The 25,065-nt window shown below is 40.1% G+C and overlaps 1 protein-coding gene across 1 annotated transcript in view; it reads left to right on the top strand.

The window, feature by feature from the left end:
- Positions 1-22,618, top strand: part of LOC137293593 (mitochondrial genome maintenance exonuclease 1-like) — a 79,563-nt gene extending 56,945 nt beyond the window's left edge. Inside the window, exon 5 of the mRNA XM_067824229.1 lies at positions 19,667-22,618. Coding sequence (XP_067680330.1) covers positions 19,667-19,855 — 189 coding nt within the window. The 3' untranslated portion in view covers positions 19,856-22,618. The remainder of the gene's footprint in view (positions 1-19,666) is intronic.
- The last annotated feature ends 2,447 nt before the right edge of the window (positions 22,619-25,065 follow it).

Below are 25,065 nucleotides of genomic sequence, written 5' to 3'. Positions count from 1 at the left end.
CTTCTTATTCAGTGTAACATGAATAGACTTGATTATGCATCTTTTTTGGTCAGATAGTTAACCTTAGGCTAACTTCTCAGAAACGGTGACACCATTTTGGAGGGTTCAATGTGCAATTTTATAATCTTTATTTTCCGTGTGAAGTTGACTTGTTAACCCATCAAACTTCATTAATCAGCTAATGTCTGTTTTTGAACCATAACTGCAATACTTCAAATATTTTCTTCATATAAATTTCCCATTAAGAAGAGGAAGCATCATAACTTTACTCAGAATTTCTTGCTAAGTGCCCTTCTCCCTGTTCAATGAGCAATTTAGCAAGTATGGTACATTAAACACATATCATGAGCGCTGGTGTATTATGTAAGTTTAATGTCACTTTCTATAGTTGTACACTGTTTTCAAAGTACATACAGTGAGGCTGGATTAGGCAGGGACACCATTATAACACAACAGTTGTGTTGGCTTGAAAGGAGTTGCTGATATTGGAGTTGTCACTACATCGATGGACTGCCCGGACCACAATGGAGTCAGTGGGAAACAGATTGCATTTTTCTGTTGTGACGGGTGATGGACTTGCTCATGCTTGTCTTGTAGAGGCTGCAGCTGATAGAACATTCTTGTATTTCCATACCAAAACTAAAGTTGGCTTTAGTTGATGTTGACATTAGTTGATGTTATTGTCGGCATTAGTTGATGTTGACATTTGTTCATGTTACTGTTGGCATTAGTTGACATTGACATTAGTTGATGTTACTGTTGGCATTAGTTAATATTGACATTAGTTGATATTACTGTTGGCATTAGTTGATGGTACTGTTGACGTTAATAGTTGGCATTAGTTGATGTTACTTTTGGCATTAGTTGACATTGACATTAGTTGATGTTACTGTTGGCATTATTTGATGTTGACATTAGTTGATGTTACTCTTGACATTAGTTGATGTTACTGTTGACATTAGTTATTGGCATTAGTTGATGTTACTGTTGGCATTAGTTGATGATACTGTTGTCATTGGGTGTTGTTACTTTCGACATTACTTGATGTTACTGTTGGCACTAGCTGATGTTACTGTTGCATTACAGTCCGTTTCATTCGATTGAGACCGATGAATTGCTCACTAACAGAAAATCTAAGAATTGTAACAAAACCAAATTTTGCACAGGCAGATGAAATCAAAAGACCAACCGTGATAATTTGTCTCATAATTTTGGACGCCCCTTTTTCAAGTGAGGCACCACTTGCTGGTAAAACAGCCTGGTAGACAGTCTGTCTCACTGTCTCACATTATTTCCCCACTGCCAAGTGCTAAAGCCTTTAATGAAGCAAGATTTCCTAAGGTTATCTTATGGCTGTATGATGTGACCTCTAATTGAGATGGCTGGAATACTGCAAAAAGCGGTTTAGAACCCAACTCACTCACTACAGAACAGTGACCAAACCATGGCTGTGGCTGTGACTATAGCTGACTGAATGTGTCATCCGTCCACCTTTATCAGCCCTTTGTAACAGAAACCTCAGTAGCCCAGTTCAAATCCTGTATTATCAAGCATAAGCTTGTGTCTTTTTGTGTTATGCGAAAAATATATATCTTCTTTTAAGAAAAAAGTGAAGAAAAAATTTTGATTGTTGTGTTAAACAGTGATATCTCCGCATTTCAGTTTGATATATTTTGCTTTTTAACTGTGAAGCTACATGCTTATGAGCTTTTCATGAGTAAGAATGTTAAATGTATTATCACCATTATTAACATAATTCCTTATCAAAACATAATTGGTAAAAAATATGTTTCAAGATAAGACGCCTGTGTGAACAATTTTACTTTAATTCATTCAGACTTAAGTACATAGCTTCACTTGGCAATAATTGCACAAGCATATCAAATTGCAGTATTAATGCACCTTTTATGCCATGGAAATGGTGACCTGACACGGCTTTGTCAGAGGCTTACATAGCTCTAATTCATTTGATTAAAGAGGTGCAAGGATTTAGTTTTGTTTTGTGACAGCTATGGCAGGAATGCTGCAGGGTTACTGTTTTATGATGCAATAAAGTTTACTGAAGCATTTGATGACCAGTGCAGCCAAGACAGAACAATGTCGATTAATTTGCTTCATAAATACCAGACTGACAGGATAACAGACACTGCCTCTGCAGTTAAGATGCATCGTGTTGGCTGTGCCTGACACTGTGGAAGGTAAATGCACAGGTAGATGCAGTTTTTTCATCACTGAATGGTCAGTGGAGGAGTGTGGGTGGGAGACTTGGGGATGTTGTTGGTTTGGGAGTCAAGAGAGGTGTGTTTGCTTTGGTGGGTGGGAGATGGAACAGTGAGTTAATGAGTATGGTTTTACAACATAGGAGAAAATGGTCTCCAGCAAACTAAAATATCTGGCTTGTTAATATGATTATATTAATCTGTGCGCATGAAAATGTCACATGGAACAGGATATGGAACTGAAATGTGCCTGTTTATTCACCTGAAGCAAGACAACAGAACATTTGAACATGCATTATGTACAAGATTTCTCTTGAAATGATGACTTGTGAGTAAGTGAGTGGTTTTGTGCCACTTGTAAGAATGTTCTGTCAATATTATGGACATCAGAAATGACCTTCATACATTGTGCCCATGTGGGTAATTGAAGCATGATGAACAGGCACTTTAACCATAAGGCTACCCCCCTACTTGAAAGATCATAAGGGGTAGAAAGTGTGACAGCCTTTATTGGAGATTGTGCAGGAGCACCTGTCATTGTAGTGGGTGGGAAACTCAAGAAGGTAAGTGAATGTGGGTGGGGAGAAGATGTGAGAGTCTCGTATGGGAGGAGTGAGAGACTTGATAGATCCTGAGGGAGTTGTGGCGAGACTTGATAGATCCTGAGGGAGTTGTGGGAAGACTTGATAGATCCTGAGGGAGTTGTGGCGAGACTTGATAGATCCTGAGGGGGTTGTGGCGAGACTTGATAGATCCTGAGGGAGTTGTGGCAAGACTTGATAGATCCTGAGGGAGTTGTGGCGAGACTTGATAGATCCTGAGGGAGTTGTGGCGAGACTTGATAGATCCTGAGGGAGTTGTGGCGAGACTTGATAGATCCTGAGGGAGTTGTGGCGAGACTTGATAGATCCTGAGGGAGTTGTGGCGAGACTTGCGAGATCCTGTGGGAGTAGTGAGAGACTTGAGAGATCCCATGGGAATAGTGAGAGACTTGCGAGATCCTGTGGGAATAATTGAGAGACTTGATAGATCCTGTCGTTGTAGTGAGAGACTTGATAGATCCTGTGGGAGTAGTGAGAGAATTGAGACAGCCTGTGGGAGTAGTGAGAAAATTGAGAAATCCCATGGCAGTAGTGAGAGAATTGAGGCAGCCTGTGGGAGTAGTGAGAGACTTGATAGATCTTGTGGGAGTAGTGAGAGACTTGATAGATCTTGTGGGAGTAGTGAGAGAAATGAGACAGCCTGTGGGTGTAGTAGGAGATTTGAGAGATTCTGTGGGAGTAGTGGGTTACTTGAGAGATCCCATGGGAGTAATGAGAGAGTTGAGAGATCCTATGGGAGTAGTGAGAGAATTGAGAGATCCCATGGAAGTAGTGAGAGAATTGAGAGATCCTGTGGGTGTAGTGAGAGAATTGAGAGATCCTGTGAGAGTAGAGAGAGATCCTGTGGGAGTAGTGAGAGCCTTAATAGATTCTGTGGGAGTAGTGGGTTACTTGAGAGATCCCATGGGAGTAATGAGAGAATTAAGAGATCCTATGGGAGTTGTGAGAGAATTGAGAGATCCTGTGGGTGTAGTGAGAGAATTGAGAGATCCCATGGGAGTAGTGAGAGCCTTAATAGATCCTGTGGGAGTAGTGGGGGAGTTGAGAGATCCTGTGGCAGGATGAGTGAAGCAGAATATCATGGTATTCAGCTGCGGCTGTCACCTGTTTCCAGCACTGATTGATACTGCAAGTTGCTGAAGTTATTTATGGATGAAATACTTTTTCATTTTGAAGATTTACATACAAGATATTATCGGAAATATGGAATTCTTCCTCCTTGTACAGTTTCACATTTACTTAAGGGCACTATTTTTCAAATTTTCTCGATGTATTTTCTGCAGCACCTCCGTGTTCTGGTTCACCCATGAAAGCCATTGCACATGATAGCATCTTTATCAGTTCCTCAAGGCAGAATATACTGTTAATGAGACATGGTTATTGTTAGTGCAATAACATTTAGCGTGCTACAAACAGCTGTTTGTTGAAACTTTTGAGAGAAAAAACTGGCTTTATGAAGTTTTTGCTCCAGCTTGGTGAAAGATGATGGCCCCAGGAACATAACATTGTGTAGGATTGAAACTTACCTTAACTTTACATTATTTTGAACTTAATTTATAAATCTTTGAAGTTCATTTAGCAATGGAATGCATAAGTAAAGAGAGATTGGTTGATGTTATCTTCTGTATTGTGAAGAGCACTACATCTCGTACTGTATACTTGCTCCTTCATCAGTTATATGATGATTTATTTCAAGACTTGTCTCTGGAAATGATTTATGACAATTGATTATTCATTTCAGTCCTTCCTACATGCTATCTTGTTAGTTAAAATCTGTGTAAAACAATGAAAAGTATTGTCATCCTTATGGTGTCACACTCTGAGGAAGCTGTTAGGCTGTTGGTGATGAGTGAGTGAGGCTGGATGTTGATATGGCAGTGCATCAGTCAGTGGTGTCACCTGGCATCAACAGGTACCAGCAGTGTTCGTGTAGAAGCAGGAATGTATCAATGACCATCTTGTAATGGTCAGTCACCTGGTTGCTACTGTCCAGTTCCTTTCAAGTTCGGGGCACCTGTTAACTTGTTGGTCCACCTGCAGCTGTTGATGTTGTGAAGTCCCCTTGATGGTCATTGTCCTGTGTTCAGGTGTGCTGTTGTTTGGTGTCCTGTGTGTCACTTTTGAAGGAAGATGTTTACCAGGTACTCCTGTGTTGTGATGTTTAGATACATGTCAAGGTGCATCCTCGATATCTCCAGGCTATACTGGTATACTGGTATAACCTGGAGATATTGAGGATAGTCAAGGTGGTGTTCAGGGAGGTAAATATGGCCCTAATGGCCAAGTTCGGACAAGCATTATCAGCAGTGTAGCCTTGCTCCAAGGACATAGTAAATGCTAAGCCTACAGATGAATAGTAATTCAGTTGATGCCAGTCTGTTAGTGAGACAATGTGTTAGTTTATTTATATTTTTAGAAATCATCATTTAAACTATTAATTATTTCCTTAGAGACTTCTGCAAGTCTATCAACAGGGTTGCTAAGGGAGGTTGGGTAGCCTTACTGGTTACAGTTTCCGCTTGTCACGCCAAACGTCCAGGTTTGATTCCCCACATAATATCCATAGTGGTGATATTACTGGAATATTACTGAAAGCGACATAAAATATCAACTTAACTCAACACAGCTGCTGATGGTATTTTGTTGTATGAAAGTTATGAAATTCTACCACCATTGCACCAGCTTAATTATCCCCTGCCGCGTATTAAGCACGAAGCAGGGAATATAGTATTAGGCTCCGTCCCTCAATCAGTACGACAAGTTAGAATATGTTAAGAATTGTTGACTAGATTCTTTTCATATCTGGTATTTTGGTTCATAATAGTATAAGAACGGTCCCTGTCATGTTTGGTGACCATGACCTTCATTAAAAGGCCACAAGGGAACATGAACGTTTTACCCATGTCAGCAAGATATCTCAAGTAAATTTCACTGGATTTTCTTCATATTCAACACCAAGCTTTATGTAGGGAAGGTGCAAGATCTAGTCAGGTTTGGTGCCCTTAACTTACTTTTCAAGGTCACAGTGACATTTTGAAAATGTCAGTATTTTAACCCACATGTTCAGATTGTCAGTAAGATATCTCAGTTTTCAAGGTCATGAGATTCAGCATGTAAAATTGCATGTTAAGCTTGTCAGCAAGATATCTCAAGAACAGTTCACTAGATTTTGTTCACAGACTTTCAAGACTTCTCTTGGCATATTTTGGCATATTTTTGGTATCATGACATTCATGTCAAGCTCAAAGTAAGTCTTGAAATTTTTGTGTGTTTGAAGAACTACAGAGCAAGATAGTTGGCACGAGAAGTTGACTGGTCATGTCTTTGTTGACATTTAACTTCACCTTAAACTATGACCTTCACTTTCATTACTGTTAAATTTGGATTTGGTAATTTGCAGCACGGGATCATGTCACCTTAGTGACAATATTTGTTTTGATTGCTTCTTTGAGAGGCATTATTTTGGTGTAGGTTCTATCAGGCAAGTTTGCAACTTTTGCAGTGTTCATGTCCTCAAGGTATGTCCATTCGCTAACTCAAAATTACTGTCTTAACAGGCAAAAAGGATGCATGCACAAATTTTAATTACTTTGAAATGAGGTCAGATATCACCAGATGTCCGTTTGTTTATCATGGCATGACCTACAATTATATGTTTATGCCCCATCAAATGAAAGGATATAAAAGCTTGAAAGAATGCTTGGCACTAATCTGTAAGGATTCCTTGCTAATAAAATAAAACCTGCTCCATTTCTAGGATAGCCCTTTGCCAGCAGTATATTTATTGGATGCCTGTTTCAGGAGCTTCAGAAGCCACTGTCAGAGATTATGAGGGCCGTAAATCCCTTAGTACAGAGCTGATGACCTAGTGATGGTGGCATGGAGGGTCCTAATCCTAATAGATGTGTTCATATATAAATAAGGGCAGTGGGATACAATGATTTATGGCCTGTTACAGGTAGCCGCCACCAGGGGCCAGTGTGGTGTCTGCCACATATCTACCTGGATTAGTGTTGTCACTACGGGAGTTAATACTGCTTGGTTAGTTTGACTGTCTTCTTGTCTAGACTAAACACAGATGGGGTGTTTTCTTATTGCTTCAGTGATGTTTTATTTTCCTGACACGTTTTCTGCTCGGGAAATACAGTTGGTAGTAGAGGGAATGCAAACCAATCATTGTCATAATAATTTGCTTATTAATAATGCATCAAGTCCACACTCAAGTCCAAAGCATGCTCATTATCATGGTCAGTTATCAGTGCTTACTCAACTATCATCCTCAGCTCCCTGAAGAGTATACAATGAGTGTAAGACGCTACAAGGTTACGGTCATATTAGCTTTTTATCCTACCAGGTACCCATCCACTGTTGGTAAATAATGCTGAATATAGACATGTCAGACAAGGACACAGATGCAGAAATACTACATGGCATGTGGTTCCATGTGGGGCAACCCATGAAGATCCAGGTTAGCACTGATCTTTGATAACACATGCTTGTCGTAAGAGGTAACTCAAGTAGTCAGGCTTGCTGACTTCGACACATGTCATCATATCCCAGTTGTGAGACTGATACTCATGCTGTTGATCACTGGATTGTTTGCAGTCTAAAAATTGCTGTCATAGAGCTAGAGTGGCATGACTCATGTCAACTACACTGACTGACTCACATACTCCCTGTGTGGGACAGGAACCAAGGAATAAGAACTGTCAACAGTCAAACTGTCAAACACAGTCACCCATCCAACCTTCTACAACCAATGCATCTTAATTATTTTCAACTGATCTGTGACCTGTGTGCTATAAAGAATATCACTTGCCATGCCCTCCAGTTAAAGATTATTATTTTTTTCCATTTCGTTCAGACCCAGCAGTACTGCATCTATGTGATAACAGCCTTTCTAAATATAATTGAGTAAAGACCACAAAGCCCAGCAATGGATATTATGACCATCAAGCCAGACAGTTTGGATATGAAGACATGCATGAACATGAAGTCAGCCATCTTGACCACCTGCACCACAAAGTATCCACGATGATCTGAATTAGAATTGCTATTCAGTGACACATACTTGTCTTAAGAGGCTACAAACAGGATTTGGTGTTCCGGCTCGCGGATGTAGTGGACACACGTCATCGGTTCCCAATGATTACATAGATCGATGCTTATGATGTTGATCACTGGATTGTCTGGTCCAGATTTGATTAATTACAGACCACTGCCATGATGTAGCTAGAACATTGCCAAATGTGGCATTAAACTAAATTTGCTCACTCTGCACCTAAGTCAGCCAATATGAAAAGCATGGGTATTTGAAAACCAGTTCAAACCTCGGTCCTCAAGTCATTTCAAGTAGGCGTCATTTTCAGTCGTTGCAATAGGCTCACACTTTAAGACTATTTGCATTTTCTACCACTATTGAATCAATGTTATTGCAGTAAGAAACAAAGTAATAGTGTAACAGACAAGATACAATCCTAACTTGCACCATGTTTATGTGGCCTGTCATTGTGACTTATCTCCCTTGCCTTCATAGTTCCACTTCTTGGTTCTCCTCTTGACCCACACTGTCATGTCTCCAGTGGAACATTCATCTAGATTAGCCCAGTATGGACTCAAGTGTGCCCTCGGTGCCTGAAGTTCACAAATGTTTGCTTTAAGCTAGATGTATCTGAGCCTGTGATCTGGATTGAAGCTCTGGTATTAACTGTAATCCTTGGTGGTCAACAGAGCTTTACTTTATTATCAATGGTCTGTGTAGGGGACACACTTAGCTGGACTGACCCTCGAAGATCCGAGTTCGAATTGATCTTCAGGAAGCCATGCTTGTTGTAAGAGGTGACTAACAGGATCGGGTGGTCTGGCTTGCTGGCTTGGTTGACACAAGTCATCGCATCAGTGCTCATGCTGTTGATCACTGGATTGTCTGGTTCTGACTCAGTTATTTACAGATCGTCGCCATATAGCCATAATATTGCTGAGTGGCATAAAACAACCAGCCGACTCCGCTGTGTGATCAAACATGTTCGGGGCACATAAATGTTACTACTTGCATGGACAGTGGTGTGGATATTTGCTCATTATGTCAATCACTTGTTTAGCCTGGTCCAGAAAAGGTTATTTACAGACTATCAGCATTGTGAAATAACATTGTTTTACCATTTTTTACTGAAAAACCAGTCTAGAATATAATCTATTCTCAATCAGTCATTCCGCATTTGAAATCATGAGCTTTGAACTTAGTCTAGTGGTCATAGTGGTCTACTCATCATGCTGAAGACCTAGGTTCATTTCCCCACATGGGTACAATGTGTGAAGCCCATTTTTGGTGGAATATTGCTAGAAGCAACATGAAACTGAACTCACTCACCCACTCTTATGTCAGTGGGCTAAATAATCCTATGTGTTTGGGTTCCACTATTTCTATACTGGTATTAACTTGCATCACATTGGGCTTTCTGTGTGTTAACCACGCCTGGGTTCAATTTCACATGACAAAAACTATATGATGAAATAATTACAGGAAGTTCAAAGCTCCTTTGTCAAATGCTGAGGAATGACTGATCTATGCAAGATAAAACTGAAGTATATGTCCTAATGTATCTTCCTTTGGTTAAAAGGTGCTGAACCCAAGTCCCTCACTCCTAAACATTATTGGCAGAATCTTTGAGGGAGGTCACAGATGTTGATGGCAAAAGTTGACAAACCGTTGTTACATATTTATGCATATGACCATTTGTTGCCTTGACGTGAACATTTATTTGATCAATTGGCATATATCAAAGGTTTGTGGGTAGATTTGTGTTCCCAGTTCAGGGGTAGTTGGGTTGCCTAGGTGATAATCGGCCCAGAGGTTCATGCTCAATCTCTTTGAATACCCATGTTTGAATACCTTTTTGGAATGTCCAGTCACTCTCTCATCCACCTGACCACACACCCTGAACTACTCGCTGTCTCACCCACTCACCCACCCACTCACCCACCCACTCAGCCGTTCAGCTGTGGTAAAATCACTCTTCCATCCACCTGCCCACTCATTCAACCACTCAACCACTCTCTCAGCTGTGCCAAAATCACTTTCCCATCCACCCGCCTACTCACTCACTTAACTGTGGCAAAATCACTCTCCCATCCACGCCCCCCACTCACTCAACTGTGGTAAAATCACTCTCCCATCCACCTGCCCACTCACTCACTCACATACTCAGCTCTGGTAAAATCACTCTCCCATCCACCTGCCCACTCATTCAACTGTGGTAAAATCACTCTCCCATCCACCTGCCCTCTCACTCGCTCAACCACTCACTCAACTGTAGTAAAATCACTCTCCCATCCACCTGCCCACTCACTCACTCAGTCACTCACTCACTCAGCTATGACACAGCTGTCAATGTTGGTGTATTACCACAGGCTGTTACGGCCTTTCATTTAACTTGCTTTGACAGTCGATGGCCTATGAGGTGTTATGTCATGCTGAGATACTGCTTTTGTACTCCATACTGCACAGTGAATTCTTAGGTTTAGGTAATTTAGGAAATTGATTCAATATTCCAATCCTGCATCCATGTGTAAATTGTGTGTCTGTACAATTCCATTGTCTGCGTGCAACAGCTTGTGCCATTACATGTTGTGTTAGCAGAGTCCCTTGAGGACAAGGAAATGACTTTTCATCATTAGATTCTCTGGATGTGATGCAGCAATCCTCACAACTGTTACATAATCATCACTTCCAATGCTGCCTACAGATGGGGGTTGTAGTTTGTGATGGAATAATTGAAAATGCCTGTGTAATTAAAACGTGATTAAAAACTAACAGTAATAGATTGTGTTTGTGACAATGTTTAATAGGATATTACCCAGGGGAGCTTGGTCCAGCTGCTGCAGACTTCTATCAGCTGATTGTGACATCTGTCTGGAGGGAGGTGTAGAGAGAGCTGTACTGTTCATATCTCACTTTAATTTGCAATATCAGCAGATTTGTTGTGCTGAAAAATGATGAGTCAGCTGTTTTATGAGGGCTGTTGCATGATGCTGAGATTGATGTTTCTGTTAATTGGGCTGTAACATCGTGATAGTATTCTTAATGGGAATTTAGTTGAAATCTTGATTTATTGTAAAATGAATTATTCTGCTGATCTTTTAGCATTATGAGAAGATTTATCTGCTGTATTAATGCTGACATGCTATGAATATTATAAAGGGATCCACTTTTATTAGAACCTCATATACCCTTCTACCTTTTACAGTATGTGTTAGTGCATATGTGCATGTGTGCTTGCATTTTTGTGCATGTGCCCATGCATGCATGTGTGTATCAGCACATGCTTGTACTAGTCCGAACTAACAGCATTAACACAGATATTGTTAGTGTTCGTAATTTGAAGATTTGTGGTAACTCAGTTCATCAAAAAGACACACTCAGACATGTATGTTTATGAATAAATCTAACAATATACCTACCTGCAGACTAGCCAGACAGAAGATAAACAAAAGTTTTCGCCTATCAGACAATATACATGTACCTAGTCACAGACAGACCAGTCAGAAGAAGAACCAATGGACAGTCTGAGACCAGACTGTTTGTCAAATGAGGACTATTTTTTAGTGCCAATGGAAGAAGTCATGTTTGCCAGATGTCATATCCATGGGTTGTCTGCCCCTGCCCATCTTGTCCAGTAAGTGTGTACAGCCTTCACACTTAGTGTCTATAGCTTGAATACAACCAGGATGACTTCAGCTTGTTGCTTTGTTTGTACAAGTTGAGAGAACAGTCATCTTGCGTGAGTTTGGTTGCCCAGGGGGCACTCCATGCTGGCTACATACCCCGCTCCATCAACAGATAGATAAAGCAGCCTATGTTTGCATCTCCAGGTTATGTTAGGAGGCAGTGACCACAACCAGTGTCTTTTCTTCACTCAGTACAAGTACTGATGAGTCGAATACTGGCGTCTTGAATATTATGCATAAACTCAAAGTGCCTGTTAGTCCCGACCATTTTTTATACTATCATAGACATACCTATGTCTCAGATACATTGATAAGTCGAAATTATTGCTTGGTCCCCAGCGATCCATCTCATCAGGATTTGACTGTATTTTGGCTACATTTTAGGACTTTTGTTGGTGTGTTTAATTGGCTGGTTCCATCTGACAAATTGATAGTGTATACTACTCAAAATTAGTTAAGGAACACCTCATTATTTGACATTACTGTTCATCTGTCATTGCATGTGTTACAGTGTTCTATGAAATAATCTCTCAACACTGTGACTAATCTATTTTTACCATAATTCTGTTTGCATAACTTCGTACAGTTGGTACACTATTCACAACAATCTAGTCCTATTGTGACTACAGCGAAAAACTATCAATAGGTTTTGCAAATGTACCCTATCAGCTGGCAAGTCATAATCAAATATAATGATAGACTGTCAACTATACAACCGCTCGCCAGTCTAACAGTGTATTTTAGCATGGGTCGTCCAAAATACGACTCTTCAAGTCTGAAGTTCTAACACTACTGTTCAAGACTGCTATCGGGGATACCTGGTGCCGGCTCAAATTCACGTGTTTCACACAGTGAAATTCTGCAAAGTTAAGAGCGTCGAATCCTGTTAGTTGCCTCATGACTTATGGGGTTTCTAAAGACCAATTTTAACCCTCATCTTCACAGGGCACAGAATTAAAGGTAAGTTAGGAGTGCCAGTCTGTAAATATTAGGTTATTCATAGTTTGTGGCAGACATCAAGTGCTCCCTTATACTGAACAAGTCTCAACATCAACAGTTCATGTATCAGCACATCGCCATAATGGGTGAAGTGTATACTAGGAATGAACATAAAAATAATTATCCCAAAGTTCTAAATATGTCTTCTCAAAGTTTAGAAATATTGGATTGTCACGTCTTGATTACCTACGTGGAGTTTTTTTCAACATTGTATACATGAGGGAAGAATATAAGCATTTCTCCATTGGAACTGTGTAAGCAAGGGTAAGCAAGTGCACAAGGTAGAACCATTGGAACAAATCCACTGAGTGTGGACCAATACAAGTAGACGGAAAATATTGTTTTGGTTCTGATATTGTTATGGTGGCATATATGTTCTTTAATTTTGGGGATACTTTTTTGTTTTCGAACACTGTCATTATTTTGGAGATCTACTGTGAAGTTTGTGTTTAATATATTTACATGTGTGCTTCTACAGTGTGAATGACAGTGAGTACCACCATTCTTACTACACATGGTTTAAACATATTTATGTCATGAAATTTGCAGCAGCAAAAGTTTCCTGACCTGGATTGCTAAACAAACTCAAAATGTCTTATATAAAGACCATTCTAATATACATAGATATATGAAACAGTATGATGACAAGAGAAAATGACATCTAGTGAAAATAGATGTTATGACATGTAGTCAGAAGATAAATGTCATGATGGTTGTATATATTTATGGCATCTTACTTCACATGACCGTCTGCCCCTGATAATGTTTTAAACTTTTTAGCAACTTTGATAAGTCAAATTTCATTTTGCACTGGATTAAAGAACATCTTCCCTAGAGATTCACAGCAGAAACTATGAGACCAGTTACAGTGGCCATAATCATCTCTTTATTATTGAAGTCCTTTTGGTTGTGAGAGATCATCAGAATCAAAACGTTTGGGGAAATTAGCTTATATATTTCCTTGTATAAATGTTCCCAGACCAAATCTTGACCTTTCTAGAACTTTCTAGATTTGTAGCCTACTAAAGTTAGGTGTGTTTTATAAATTATTTCTGTAATGAGGATTGGTCTGGTAATGAGGGCCACATCTTTATTTGTTGAGGCTGACTAGAGTTTTGAAGACTGTTTGTTTACATGTATCATTGACACCTTGAGCCACTTCTTATAACAACACTGTGTGAGTTTGTCTGTCCTCAACCTGTCCACCCGCCTGCACCCGGGGGGGTCACTGTCCCGCTTGGGGTCATGTCAACATTAGGGGTTACCCTGTCACATGACCTGAGGTCATGGATTGAGGTCAGCGAGTACTCCACTATGTGCTCAGGTGTATGCTATGTGAAATTTGGGAGATGTGATGATACCTCTATTGTAATAGAGATGGAGGTTGTGTTGACGAAGCTGTTTATCTCTGACAGGGATTGACATGTCAGCAAGAGTGATTCAAGCAGGTGGGCCGATTTTGTAACGTTATGAATGAGTCTGAAGGAGATATCAGTGGGTGGCCAGTGCTGAGGTCAGACCCAAGGGTGCATGATCACAGGGTCTGAGTCTGTGGGGGTCTAGTTGATATGTGTGTATACACATTGATACCTGTCAGCATGGACAGTCAGACTACTGGTATACCACCCAGGGTCGGGCTGGATAAGCTGGTGATTGACGTAATGATATGATTATCCTGATAAACAATCAGCTGTCAGGTGTAAAGTAAAGTGTTTTTCATTTATTCATACATTTCTTCAGGCAGGTCAACAGTATCTGTGCTGTTCATGGTAAACAAAACCAGGCTTCTTGTATTCCTTCATATATATCTCCTGTCAGGTCAACAGTATCTATGTTGTGCATGGTTATTTTAGCAAGATTGATATAGTTATTCAGATAACGATGAATTAGCAAATAAGCAAAGCAACAGAAAGATCATTTATTGTCTGATACAGTACACGTACAGAGTCCACCTTGTGTTTTTGTGCACTTTAATTGGAATTTACTTCATCGAAATTGCTATCAGCAGCTATGTTTACTGTTGGGATAGACATAGAAAGTGATTAATTTTTGTGGTAAAGGGCACAGACTTGAAGTCTGAAATATGGCAGTATTCTGCTGGAAGGTTTACCAACAATTAACCAACAAATTTCCATCCATGCCTGTGTGCTATTGGAGAGATGAATGTCTAAATCATTGACTTATCACTCTGAAAACATGCTTCTTCTAAGCTGTTGACATCTTTGGATCTGCATCTGGTAGTTTAGGGTTGGAGCCCAACAATGATCCCAGTTATGACCCTTGCTTTGTTAGCTCTACCTGTTGATGGCATCATCTGAATGGTTCATATCTTTGATGTGCAGGCTCTGGTAGTTGAGGGTTGGTACCTCACGTGACCCTTCATTTGTTAGCTGTAGGTCTGCTTTAGGCATCATGTAAGTGGTTGATATCTTTGAAGTGACGAATCTGGTGGTCGAGGGTTGGAACAGAAAAATATATCAGTTGCAACCCTTAGTTTGTTAGCTCCACTGTAGGTATCATCTGAATGCTTGAAATCAACAATGTGCAGGATCTGTTAATTGACACAGATTGATCCCAGTTATGAACCTTGGTTTGTTAGCTCCACTGTAGGTGTCACCTGAGTGGTAGACATCTTTGAAATGACAAAACTGGTAGTTGAGGTTTGGAACCCAACAATATCCCAGTTATGACCCTTGGTTTATCAGTGATGTAACACAGCTTCCTCAACATAATAAACCAGAGATCAGTCTCAAACATAGACATGAACAAAACATTTGTTCTATGGAAACCCAGTGTTTGAGGCATAAACTCGTCAAACCCAAATCTAGGTTCATTCCCATGTGGGGGCTGTGTTCAGAAACCAAGTTTTGACATCCAAAGATGGCATTTCACCTAAAAAACATACCTATAACCAAATGATTATTTTAGAGGATAACTGTTGTGATCAGGTTATCGACAGACGAATGTTTGTACGCATGGGCAACCTTGTGTGATGTTTATGATTGACTGGCACCTCTGACCTGTGATCCCTCCATGTACACATGATAAGAGGGATTTGTGGCTTTGTCAACATGACCCTGTGTGTATTTGTATGTTGTGTCAGAGGACATACAAAGCACAACACAAACCAGCTGTATGTGCCATCTCTCACCATAGTCTGTGAAGTGACAATAGTCAATATGTGGATAGACCCGGTCATAGTCCCGACCATTGTGGCTTCAGCCCCATATACAAGGAACAAGGGAAGATAACGTTACCAAACAATGCATATGTGTACACTACTTACAATGGCAAACATGTCACATGTTGGACGCTGACGTGGTGGATCTCAAAACTTGTTATCTCTGGGAAATGAAAGCAATATGCAGTATGTGAAAGGCTTCTGTATATTTGGGAATAGGTGGAAACTGGTGGGAGGGTGTTTGAATTCAATGAGTCCAAAGAGCCCTGATGTTTTTGTGAAACAGTTTTATTACTTTTTTTAGGAAATGACCAATAGGTTAGATCAAATATGGTATCTTTGTGTCAGGAAATAGGTTAAAGTAGCACGGGTTTTTCTAGGAATAGGTGGGCGAGTTATGTGATAACGTTTGGACCATACCTATACATTTGGATTTCACCTTGGTAGTCACCTGTGAAGATTTGGGTAAGAATTCATCTTCAACAACCCAAGAATTATAAGCAGCGACTAACGGGATCGGGTGTTCAGGCTCGCTGACTGGGTTGACACAGTATCCCAGTTGTGTGGATTGATGTTCATGATGTTGATCACTGGATTGTCTGGTCCAGACATTATTTACAGACAACCTGCAGCATTTAACCTGCAACCAAGGTGGTAACCGTCTAAGAACTGCATCACCACAGTCTTACCTGCCACATGATGTGGTGTGATAAAATTTGAGCTCTGTTTACATCAACCTTAAGCCCATGTGACTCCACCAAAATGGTGATACACTGAAATGCTGTGTATAGTGGCTGGAAGCCAAAGTCACATTCCTGATCTCAGTTATTGTTTTCAGTCTCATGTGTATTTAGAAGTAAAAACATAAATATTTAATATTGTTAGACCAAATCATTTGTGTTTTTGTTTCCATAGGTATTTTGTCAACTTTAGTGCATTATCCTCAGCACATAACCCTATACATATAGTAATGAGTATACTGCTCAAAAGAAGTTAAAGAACCATCCAAGTGAGTCATACACAGTTACATATAGCAAGATGGAACTGGTGTTCTTTAATATTGTACTGCTTGCATCAAAATGTCACACTCACAAAATAGAAGTTGTAGTCCAAAAGTTAGTGCAGTGTTGCACTGCCAAACTTCTAAAATGCCAGTTGAAGAAGTCAAAGCAAACTTCCTTTGAGTGGTATATTTGATACTTCAAGCATAAGGCCATAATGTACTGCTGTAAGTGGTTGCTACTATGACACTTGGCAATCATTCGCTTCATAGTTTTTCATAGTCATTTGGAGATATAAATTTGTTTCAATAGGAAAGTTTGCACCACTTATCTGTTTGTATTTAATCAGACCACCAAAGCATCATGAAAGGACTGTAGTATGTTTAATAGCACTGATCCTCTTGAGGTTACGTGGTTTCAAAGTATGTAATGGACTTTCAATTGTTTAGTGACAAACAACAGTTAAACTCCTGTAATGGCTGGCTGACTTCAGTCTTTGTTCTTCAGTGTGGGTTGTCTAAGTCAGGCTACATGCTGGACTAACGTAGCTGGACATGAGGAGATTATGTCAGTACAATTAGATGTGGAACTTTAATACACTGAGAGCTCTTCACAGCAAAATAGCTTCCAGAAAAAGATCAAGTGGATGTTAAAAGCTAAACTATTATGACTAAGAACCGACAGGTGATGTTTACCTTTTGATGAATACATGGTTTCACCACTGATTTTCAGTGATTCACTTATGATTATGAAACCTACTTATTCAATAATGTGTATTTTGCTTTTACACCCAATACTATTTGATGTTTCTTGAACACTTTAAATAGTTTATATCATTTGGTGTTTCTTGAACACCTTAAACATTTTTGTATTTTTGATGTTCTTTAGACACCTTAAACGTTTTATATTATTTATTTATTATATTAGAACACTTTAAACTCTTTTATATTATTTGGTGTTCCTTGAACACCTTAAATGTTATGTATTATTTGGTGTTCTTTGAACAACTTAAACATTTCATATTATCTTGTGTTCTTTGAACACTTAAAACTGTTTTATATTATTTGGTGTTCTTTGAACGCTTTAAACTGTTTTATATTATTTGGTGTTCCTTGAACGCCTTGTTATATATTATTTGGTGTTCCTTGAACAACTTAAATTTTTTCTATTATTAGGTGTTCCTTGAACACCGAAAACTGATTCATATCATTTTGATGGTCCTTGACACTTTAAATTTCTTCGTTTTATTATGAAAAAGAATGAAGTAATCAGTGATCAAGATGACCTTTTACTGATGGTAAGGGCATAATGACTGTAACACAAATATTCTGTAATCAAGAAGAACAGCAAGGCTCTTTAAATGTGTGAAATTGATTTTCTGTCCTCATATGACAATGCCCCAGCCATGTGTATTTTATGTCAGGTCAGTAGGTTGTATACATGTCCTGGTAATAGGGCAGTATAGTGAAACACCTGGCAGGCAAATAATCAACACAGGTTACTTCACTTAGCTGTACTTGCAGCCTGACAACTGATCACTACTGGTGGATGAGATGGGCGTCCCTCTGTTGGCCTCTTTACCATTGAGTTGTCAACACTGGTCTTATAATGGCCAATGGTGGACAATGGTGTTAAAGAGTACTTGAGAAAGATTATTACTGATTCAGAATATCTGGCTAAAGGTTATTGTATGGAGCAATTTAGATGGAAATACTATGAATCATGCCTTGTGTTACGTCTTCTGTCCGTTTAAATGGTAAATCATGTGGTGCAATATTGGTAGAAGACCTATTCAGATGTACATGCTGTTCTGCTATAATAGACAGGCGTTCCCTTTTTACTGATCCAGTTGCTTGGAATGATTTATCACAGGTATGACACCACTGTGCTCAAAGCCTCTTTCAGTGACAGATCCCCAACATCGAAATTCTTCATTGGCTGAGTCAAGAGTATTCATAGTCCTGGTTGTTAGATTGCCTGATAAGTAGAACTTCAGTTTAGTTTTCTGTGGACATAAGAAAAGCATGAATTTATGCTGAAATCAAATGTCTAGATTTTAATATTATATTGACTTTTAACATTTGTGACTAGCTCTTATTTCCTTGTTCATGCTATGATGAATGCTGGCGTGTATTTGACGGCATAGTCTGAAGGCTCTAGATAAGGTATGCCATAATAGTAAGATACACCATGTCTGTGGGACATTATGAAAGGGTTGTATTTTGTTGGGGGTTTGTTGTTGATCGCTGCACTCTGCAGTATTCAGTTCATATGACGTAGGTCTGTGAAGTATTGAATTTGGAGCCCATTCGTTCACAGCATGAACATCAATCTATGGAATTAGGATGAAATGACATGTCAACCAAGTGTGTAAACCCGATCCTGTAAGTTGCCTCTTAAGACAAGCATGGGTTGCTGAAGACTAGTTCTAATTGGGATGGGATGAAGGTGGTAGGGGTGGGATGAAGATGGTAGGGATGGGATGAAGATGGTAGGGGTGGAATGAAGATGGTAGGGATGGGATGAAGATGGTAGGGGTGGGATGAAGATGGTAGGGGTGCTATGTGGTGAAAGCATTGGGTCACCATGTCTGTTCTGGGTTCCATTTCTTAATGTGTGCAGTGTGTGAGGCCCATGTTTCGTCGCACTGACCTGACTGGAATATAGACTCTGTCACTGAAAAACGATCAATATACATTGTATAGTGAAATAGATGTATCATTGGAAAAGAGCATAGACACTTTTATGTTTTGATGTCAAAGACAGCAACCAATGCAGTTGTAGGAAATGTTCTGCAGTAGTAGATCCTTATTGTGTGAATAATATAATTCCGTTCACATTGTATATTACACCTTGTATTGTATTGTATTGTGTTCCCACAACTATGCTAGTCAGTATCAAATACTGCTGATTTCAACCAAATTCCTTGTTTTTCAGCTTGGTCATGTCACTCATGCTGTGATTGTAATTGCGTACCCTTGGGGAGAACCGGCCCATGTTCATGTGATGGACCATGAGCAGTGTAAGAAGTACTGGACACAGTGGTGTGGTCGACTACACCAATACTGGAACATTGTAGCTAAAGAGAAGGGTCTTCAAGAAAACCAGATGGTGTCCTCAGCATGAGAAAGGGTGGACACAGTGGTGTGGTCGACTACACCAATACTGGAACATTGTAGCTAAAGAGAAGGGTCTTCAAGAAAACCAGATGGTGTCCTCAGCATGAGAAAGGGTGGACACAATGGTGTGGTCGACTACACCAATACTGGAACATTGTAGCTAAAGAGAAGGGTCTTCAAGAAAACCAGATGGTGTCCTCAGCATGAGAAAGGGTGGACACAGTGGTGTGGTCGACTACACCAATACTGGAACATTGTAGCTAAAGAGAAGGGTCTTTAAGAAAACCAGATGGTGTCCTCAGCATGAGAAAGGGTGGACACAATGGTGTGGTCGACTACACTGTTACTGGAATGTTGTTGCCAAGAATTAGGGTCTTCAAGCGAAGAAGATGGTGTTTTAACTTGATACTGGCTGCAGTGGTGTGGTCAAAAAGAGGAACATTGTAGTTAAGGAGAAGGGTCTTCAAGAAAACCAAGTGGAGTCAGCAGCATGAGAAGTACTGGTTGCAGTGGTGTGGTTGACTACGCCAGTACTGGAATATTGTGGCCAGTGTTAAAGGTCTGCAAGAAAACAGGATGGGTCTACAGCATGAGAAGTGCACTGGAATATTGTGGCCAGTGAGAAAGGTCTGCAAGAAAACAGGATGGGTCTACAGCATGAGAAGTGCTGAGTGCAGTAGTGTGGTCAATTACACAAGTACCAAAGCATTGTAGTCAAGGAGAATGGTCTCCAAGAAAACCAGATGGTAACCACAGCACGAGAAGCACAGAGGGCAATGTTAGAATCGTCTACACCAGTACTGGAACATTGTGGCCAAGGGGAAAGGTCTTCAAGATTACAAGATGGTGTCTGCAGTCACCTGCACCAGTACTGGAACTCTCTCAGAAGAAGATGATCTTCAGACAATTTTGAGAGAGCTTGTAGTGTAGGATGTACAGAGTGTAGCTACCAGTGGTCAAATTTACCTGTGTCAGGCTTTGTAGAAGAAACAAACAGAAAAATAAAAGTTTTGCAGAAGGTATCTTTGGTTGGAAATACCTTATATCTGGTAGGAATCGCTGATAGTTTTCCTAGATACAAGCCTGGAACACTACCTCAGATCCTAGAGCTGACAGACCAGAAGCTATGTATGTAATCGTGGTCATGAAGTACCGGGAGAATATGTACCATATCCTCATGTCAGTGTGTTCATGGTGCTACTGTTGCAGTGCTGTAATATTTTATATCAGTAAAAGAGGAAGACTGTTAAGAAACACAGGCATTTGCTTTCTGTTTATTATTATGAAAGACATTAAGTTCCACAGGGGGGTGTTTTGTCCCAGACCCTGTAGTCAGTTTACAGAACTTCAGAGTGAATCAGTCAGTGATTTTAATGTTATTCCACTTAAACCAAAATTCCATCAGTATCACCGTGCACAGAGGGGTCACACCAGAATGGGCTTCACACATTGTACCTATGTGGGGAATAGAACCCGGATCTTCAGCGCGACAAGCAAATGCATTAACCACAAGGCTACCCCAAGGCCCAGTAGAGATTAAGACCAGTGTCACATGTTGAAGGTATGGATGAGATACAGGATTCTTCTTTAGTTCCCTCAACACCATAACTTGAAATGTTGTTTTCCATTCATCATATGAGTTTTGTGTTAAATGCTGGCATCCTGCATTAATCTGAACCAAACAAGGGATTGATATTATGAGCACTGAGTCTGACTTATTAATTAGTTGATAAGAATTTGTGTGTTGAGGAGCTCCTCCAAAACAAAATATGCCAATACCAAAGCAGTGAAGGTGCTTATAGGTGTTGTATACTTCTATACAATGCCAGGAATCTGAACTTCATCCTGGATGGGAGGCAGGGGTAGCTCACTGGTTACAGCTTGTTATGCCAAAGACTTGGGTTTGGTTCCCCACTTGGGTGCAATGCAGAAAGCCTATTTCTCGTGTCCCAATGCTATGATATCGCTTGGATATTGCTTAAAGCGATATATAAGGTGTTCCGCCTAAAATGATACCCCTCCAGGAAGTGACAACACATCAACATTTTTCTGGTCCTTGGTTTAGATCCCAGAGTCACTCAGTTATTTAGAGATAATTAAAATTGTGTTCAAAACTACATTAAACCAACCTCACTCACAAGTTGTCATCATGAAATATGTCTTTTTATTCACATTTTAATAAACAACATTCAAAATTTAACACCCATTCTGTCTTAAAGACACATGCCACAAGGGCTGTGATGGATTTATGCTGTATGAATGTTGACATTCTTCACACTGAAAAATATTGGGGTTGGAATTTGGCATCGTCATTTCAAAAGTCACATTAACATTAAGAGAAAACATTTACTATATTGCTGTGCAATGTCAAGAAATGACAGTTCCTTTAAGTGTGCACTTTATCTTCAGAGCAGGACCCATTCATGGAGTCATTTTTATGACTACAATGGATGTAAAAAATCAATAAACATGTCATGTTTACATGACCCAATCAATCTTTGTCAGACATCGTCTTGTTAGAGTCATGTTTGTGTCTGTTGGATTGATGAAGATAAATCTCTTTCCATATTTTATATAGCTGCTGATTGACATGTGCTATGGTTTATAAAGTACTGTCTGATGGAGGAGCAGGTTGTGGACCACCCTAGCCTTCAGTGTTGTTTACAGATTGTTGTGAAGGTCATAGCTTCTGCTTTGAGTGACAAACATTGTTGCATTTATGACACTGCATTTTGTTATTCATGAATAAAAGATTAGGTTAAAATTTGCATTCTTTTGTGTTTTTGTTTTCTTATACTGACTTGTGAATTTAGGACAGTAGATGTTTGCATGTGGCACACCTCAGATGTGAGGTCATCATACTGGATTCATATGATTATTATATAAAAATACAAGAGACATGTTTGGACAAGTTCCACATGTCAATATGCAGTATGCACACTCAAAAAATGGTTGTCATTGAAACATACGGTACACTGACTTGTGTATAGCTTTTAAGGGATGGCACAGGGACTTCCCCTAAAAGAGGACAGCACAATGCTTCTGTGTTTGGTATCCTTGTATCCTATCGTCTGTGTGATAGAGGGACATTTGAAACTCTTTGAGTCAAGACTGCAGTATGTATAGTGTTGATTTTGTATTTGTTAAGCACCATATTGTCTTTACTTGAGACAGATGCATAACTGACCCGTGAAGGCCTTCAGAAACCCATGATTGCCACCAAAGGCGACTATGTTTGTAAGAGGCGACTAACGGGATCGAGTGGTCAGGCTCGCTGACTTGGATGACACAGGTCATCGATTCCCAATTGCGCAGATCAGTGCTCATGCTGTCCAGACTCGACTATTTACAGACCGCCACCATGTAGCTGGAATATTGCTGAGTGCGGTGTAAAACTAGACTCACTCACTCACTGAGATGCATAAACACGCAGTATATTTCTTCAGGAGCGAAAGTTCAAGGTGTCTGTTAATGAAATGGACGTCATCATATACCTTGAGGTTTTCTGAATGTGTCATTAAACAATGAAGGATGAGAACGAAGGAGAAGAAGAGAGAGATCCCAACTTGATCCCTGATAAGGAACGTCGTCACGGCCAATACAGTAGCCAGAGAACAGAGGGCATTGCGGATAATGAACTGGGCACGTCAGGTATCAACACGTTGGGTTCCAAGGTTTCAGATTCTTCAGAAAGTATCCAGGTTCATCATCGTTGTGGGTATTTTCGTCGTTCTGAAACCGATCCAGCTGGTTTTGTTGAGCGATTTATTACTATGGATGAGGGCCCTCAACCATCAGCCATAGACTAAACAATTGTCTTTTAAGTGGAAACATGTAACCTCACTGACGAAGAATGCAAATTTTGTTGCAACAGCTATGAAAGGTGATTTCTTCGCTTCTCTGCGATTCCATTGGAATCCTGATGACGACTACCTCCGAAAGGTCAGATCATTAATGGCTAATTTTGTGGTAATGCAAGTCACTTGCATGAAAATATAGGCTAAGCATCGTGTCAAACTCAAATGTACACAAAAACCATGGCTGGAATCAGTATGACTGTGACCGATACGGTCATTTTGCATCCGTTGTAATCAGCGTATTTGGAACAGTTATGTTTTAATCTATTCTAAGATTTGAAAACAGTGTCCGGTAGTCATTTTTGAAGGCAGACGATGATGACGTCATCTCTGTTGTGAATGACTTTTGATACCACAATTTGGAAGCTTTCTACACCTGTTGGATCTGGGCATCTCACTATCGGGAAAAATCCGTGACCACGACGGGATTATGCTGAAAAATATTACAGCTTACCACATCTACTGAGGCCATGATATCTCTGAGCTAGCAGTATAAAACCAGCATGATTCCGGAACACTACCAGCAGCCACACCCACACGCATGTTTGCACATGGCTATAAAACTGCATTAATCTTGGACCTACTTCGTCTCACCTGGTTTCTGACCAGTGTGTGGACTGGTCCCTAACCTCTTTAGTAGAAAGTTGATCTATAATAATATATCCTCGCAATCAATAGCAGCGCCGCTATTTCCCTGGGGGCATTCGGGGTGGAACTGACTGCACAAGGCAGGTCTGTTGGGTGATGTGGACTGACTCCTGGCTGACTCATGCCCAAACTGCCATACTCATGCTCCCACTCAGTGTCCACACTGTGTTCAATTCAGGGAGACTTCACAATACAGGAATACTATTGACTCTCAGTATGATAGATAATACTCATACCCAACCACTCACTCAAGTAATCAGAACTTCATAAGACGCAGTATCATATTTGTTTTACGTCTCAATTTCAAAAAGGCCCGTGGCAATTTTCCCACATCAAGTTGACATCCAGTGACGTACATAAAGACTGCCCTAGGTGGTGTATAACCAAACAAATTTCGTAAAGATCCGAGTGAGAACTGGGTCCACTTGAACAAAGCGATCTTAGTGCTGCAGTGATTGTTCCTCCCATTCTTCAAATGGCTTAAGACTGTCATAGCAGTAGATTGTGCAAGTGGGCCCTGGTCTTCAGCACCCCATGCTTGTAAGAGGCGACTAAAAACGTAATCGGGGAGGTCATGCTTGCTGACTTGGGTGACTGTGAATTACATCGTATTACAGTTGTGTAGGACGATGTTCATGGTGGTGATCACTGCATTGTCTGGTTCAGACTCGATTATATACAGACCGACGGCATGTAGGTGGAATATTATTAA

Source organism: Haliotis asinina, chromosome 8 (assembly GCF_037392515.1).
Source record: "Haliotis asinina isolate JCU_RB_2024 chromosome 8, JCU_Hal_asi_v2, whole genome shotgun sequence".
Classification (NCBI taxonomy): domain Eukaryota; kingdom Metazoa; phylum Mollusca; class Gastropoda; order Lepetellida; family Haliotidae; genus Haliotis; species Haliotis asinina.
The sequence above is the reverse complement of the archived record's forward strand: the minus strand, read 5'-3'. Positions and strand labels throughout refer to the sequence as shown.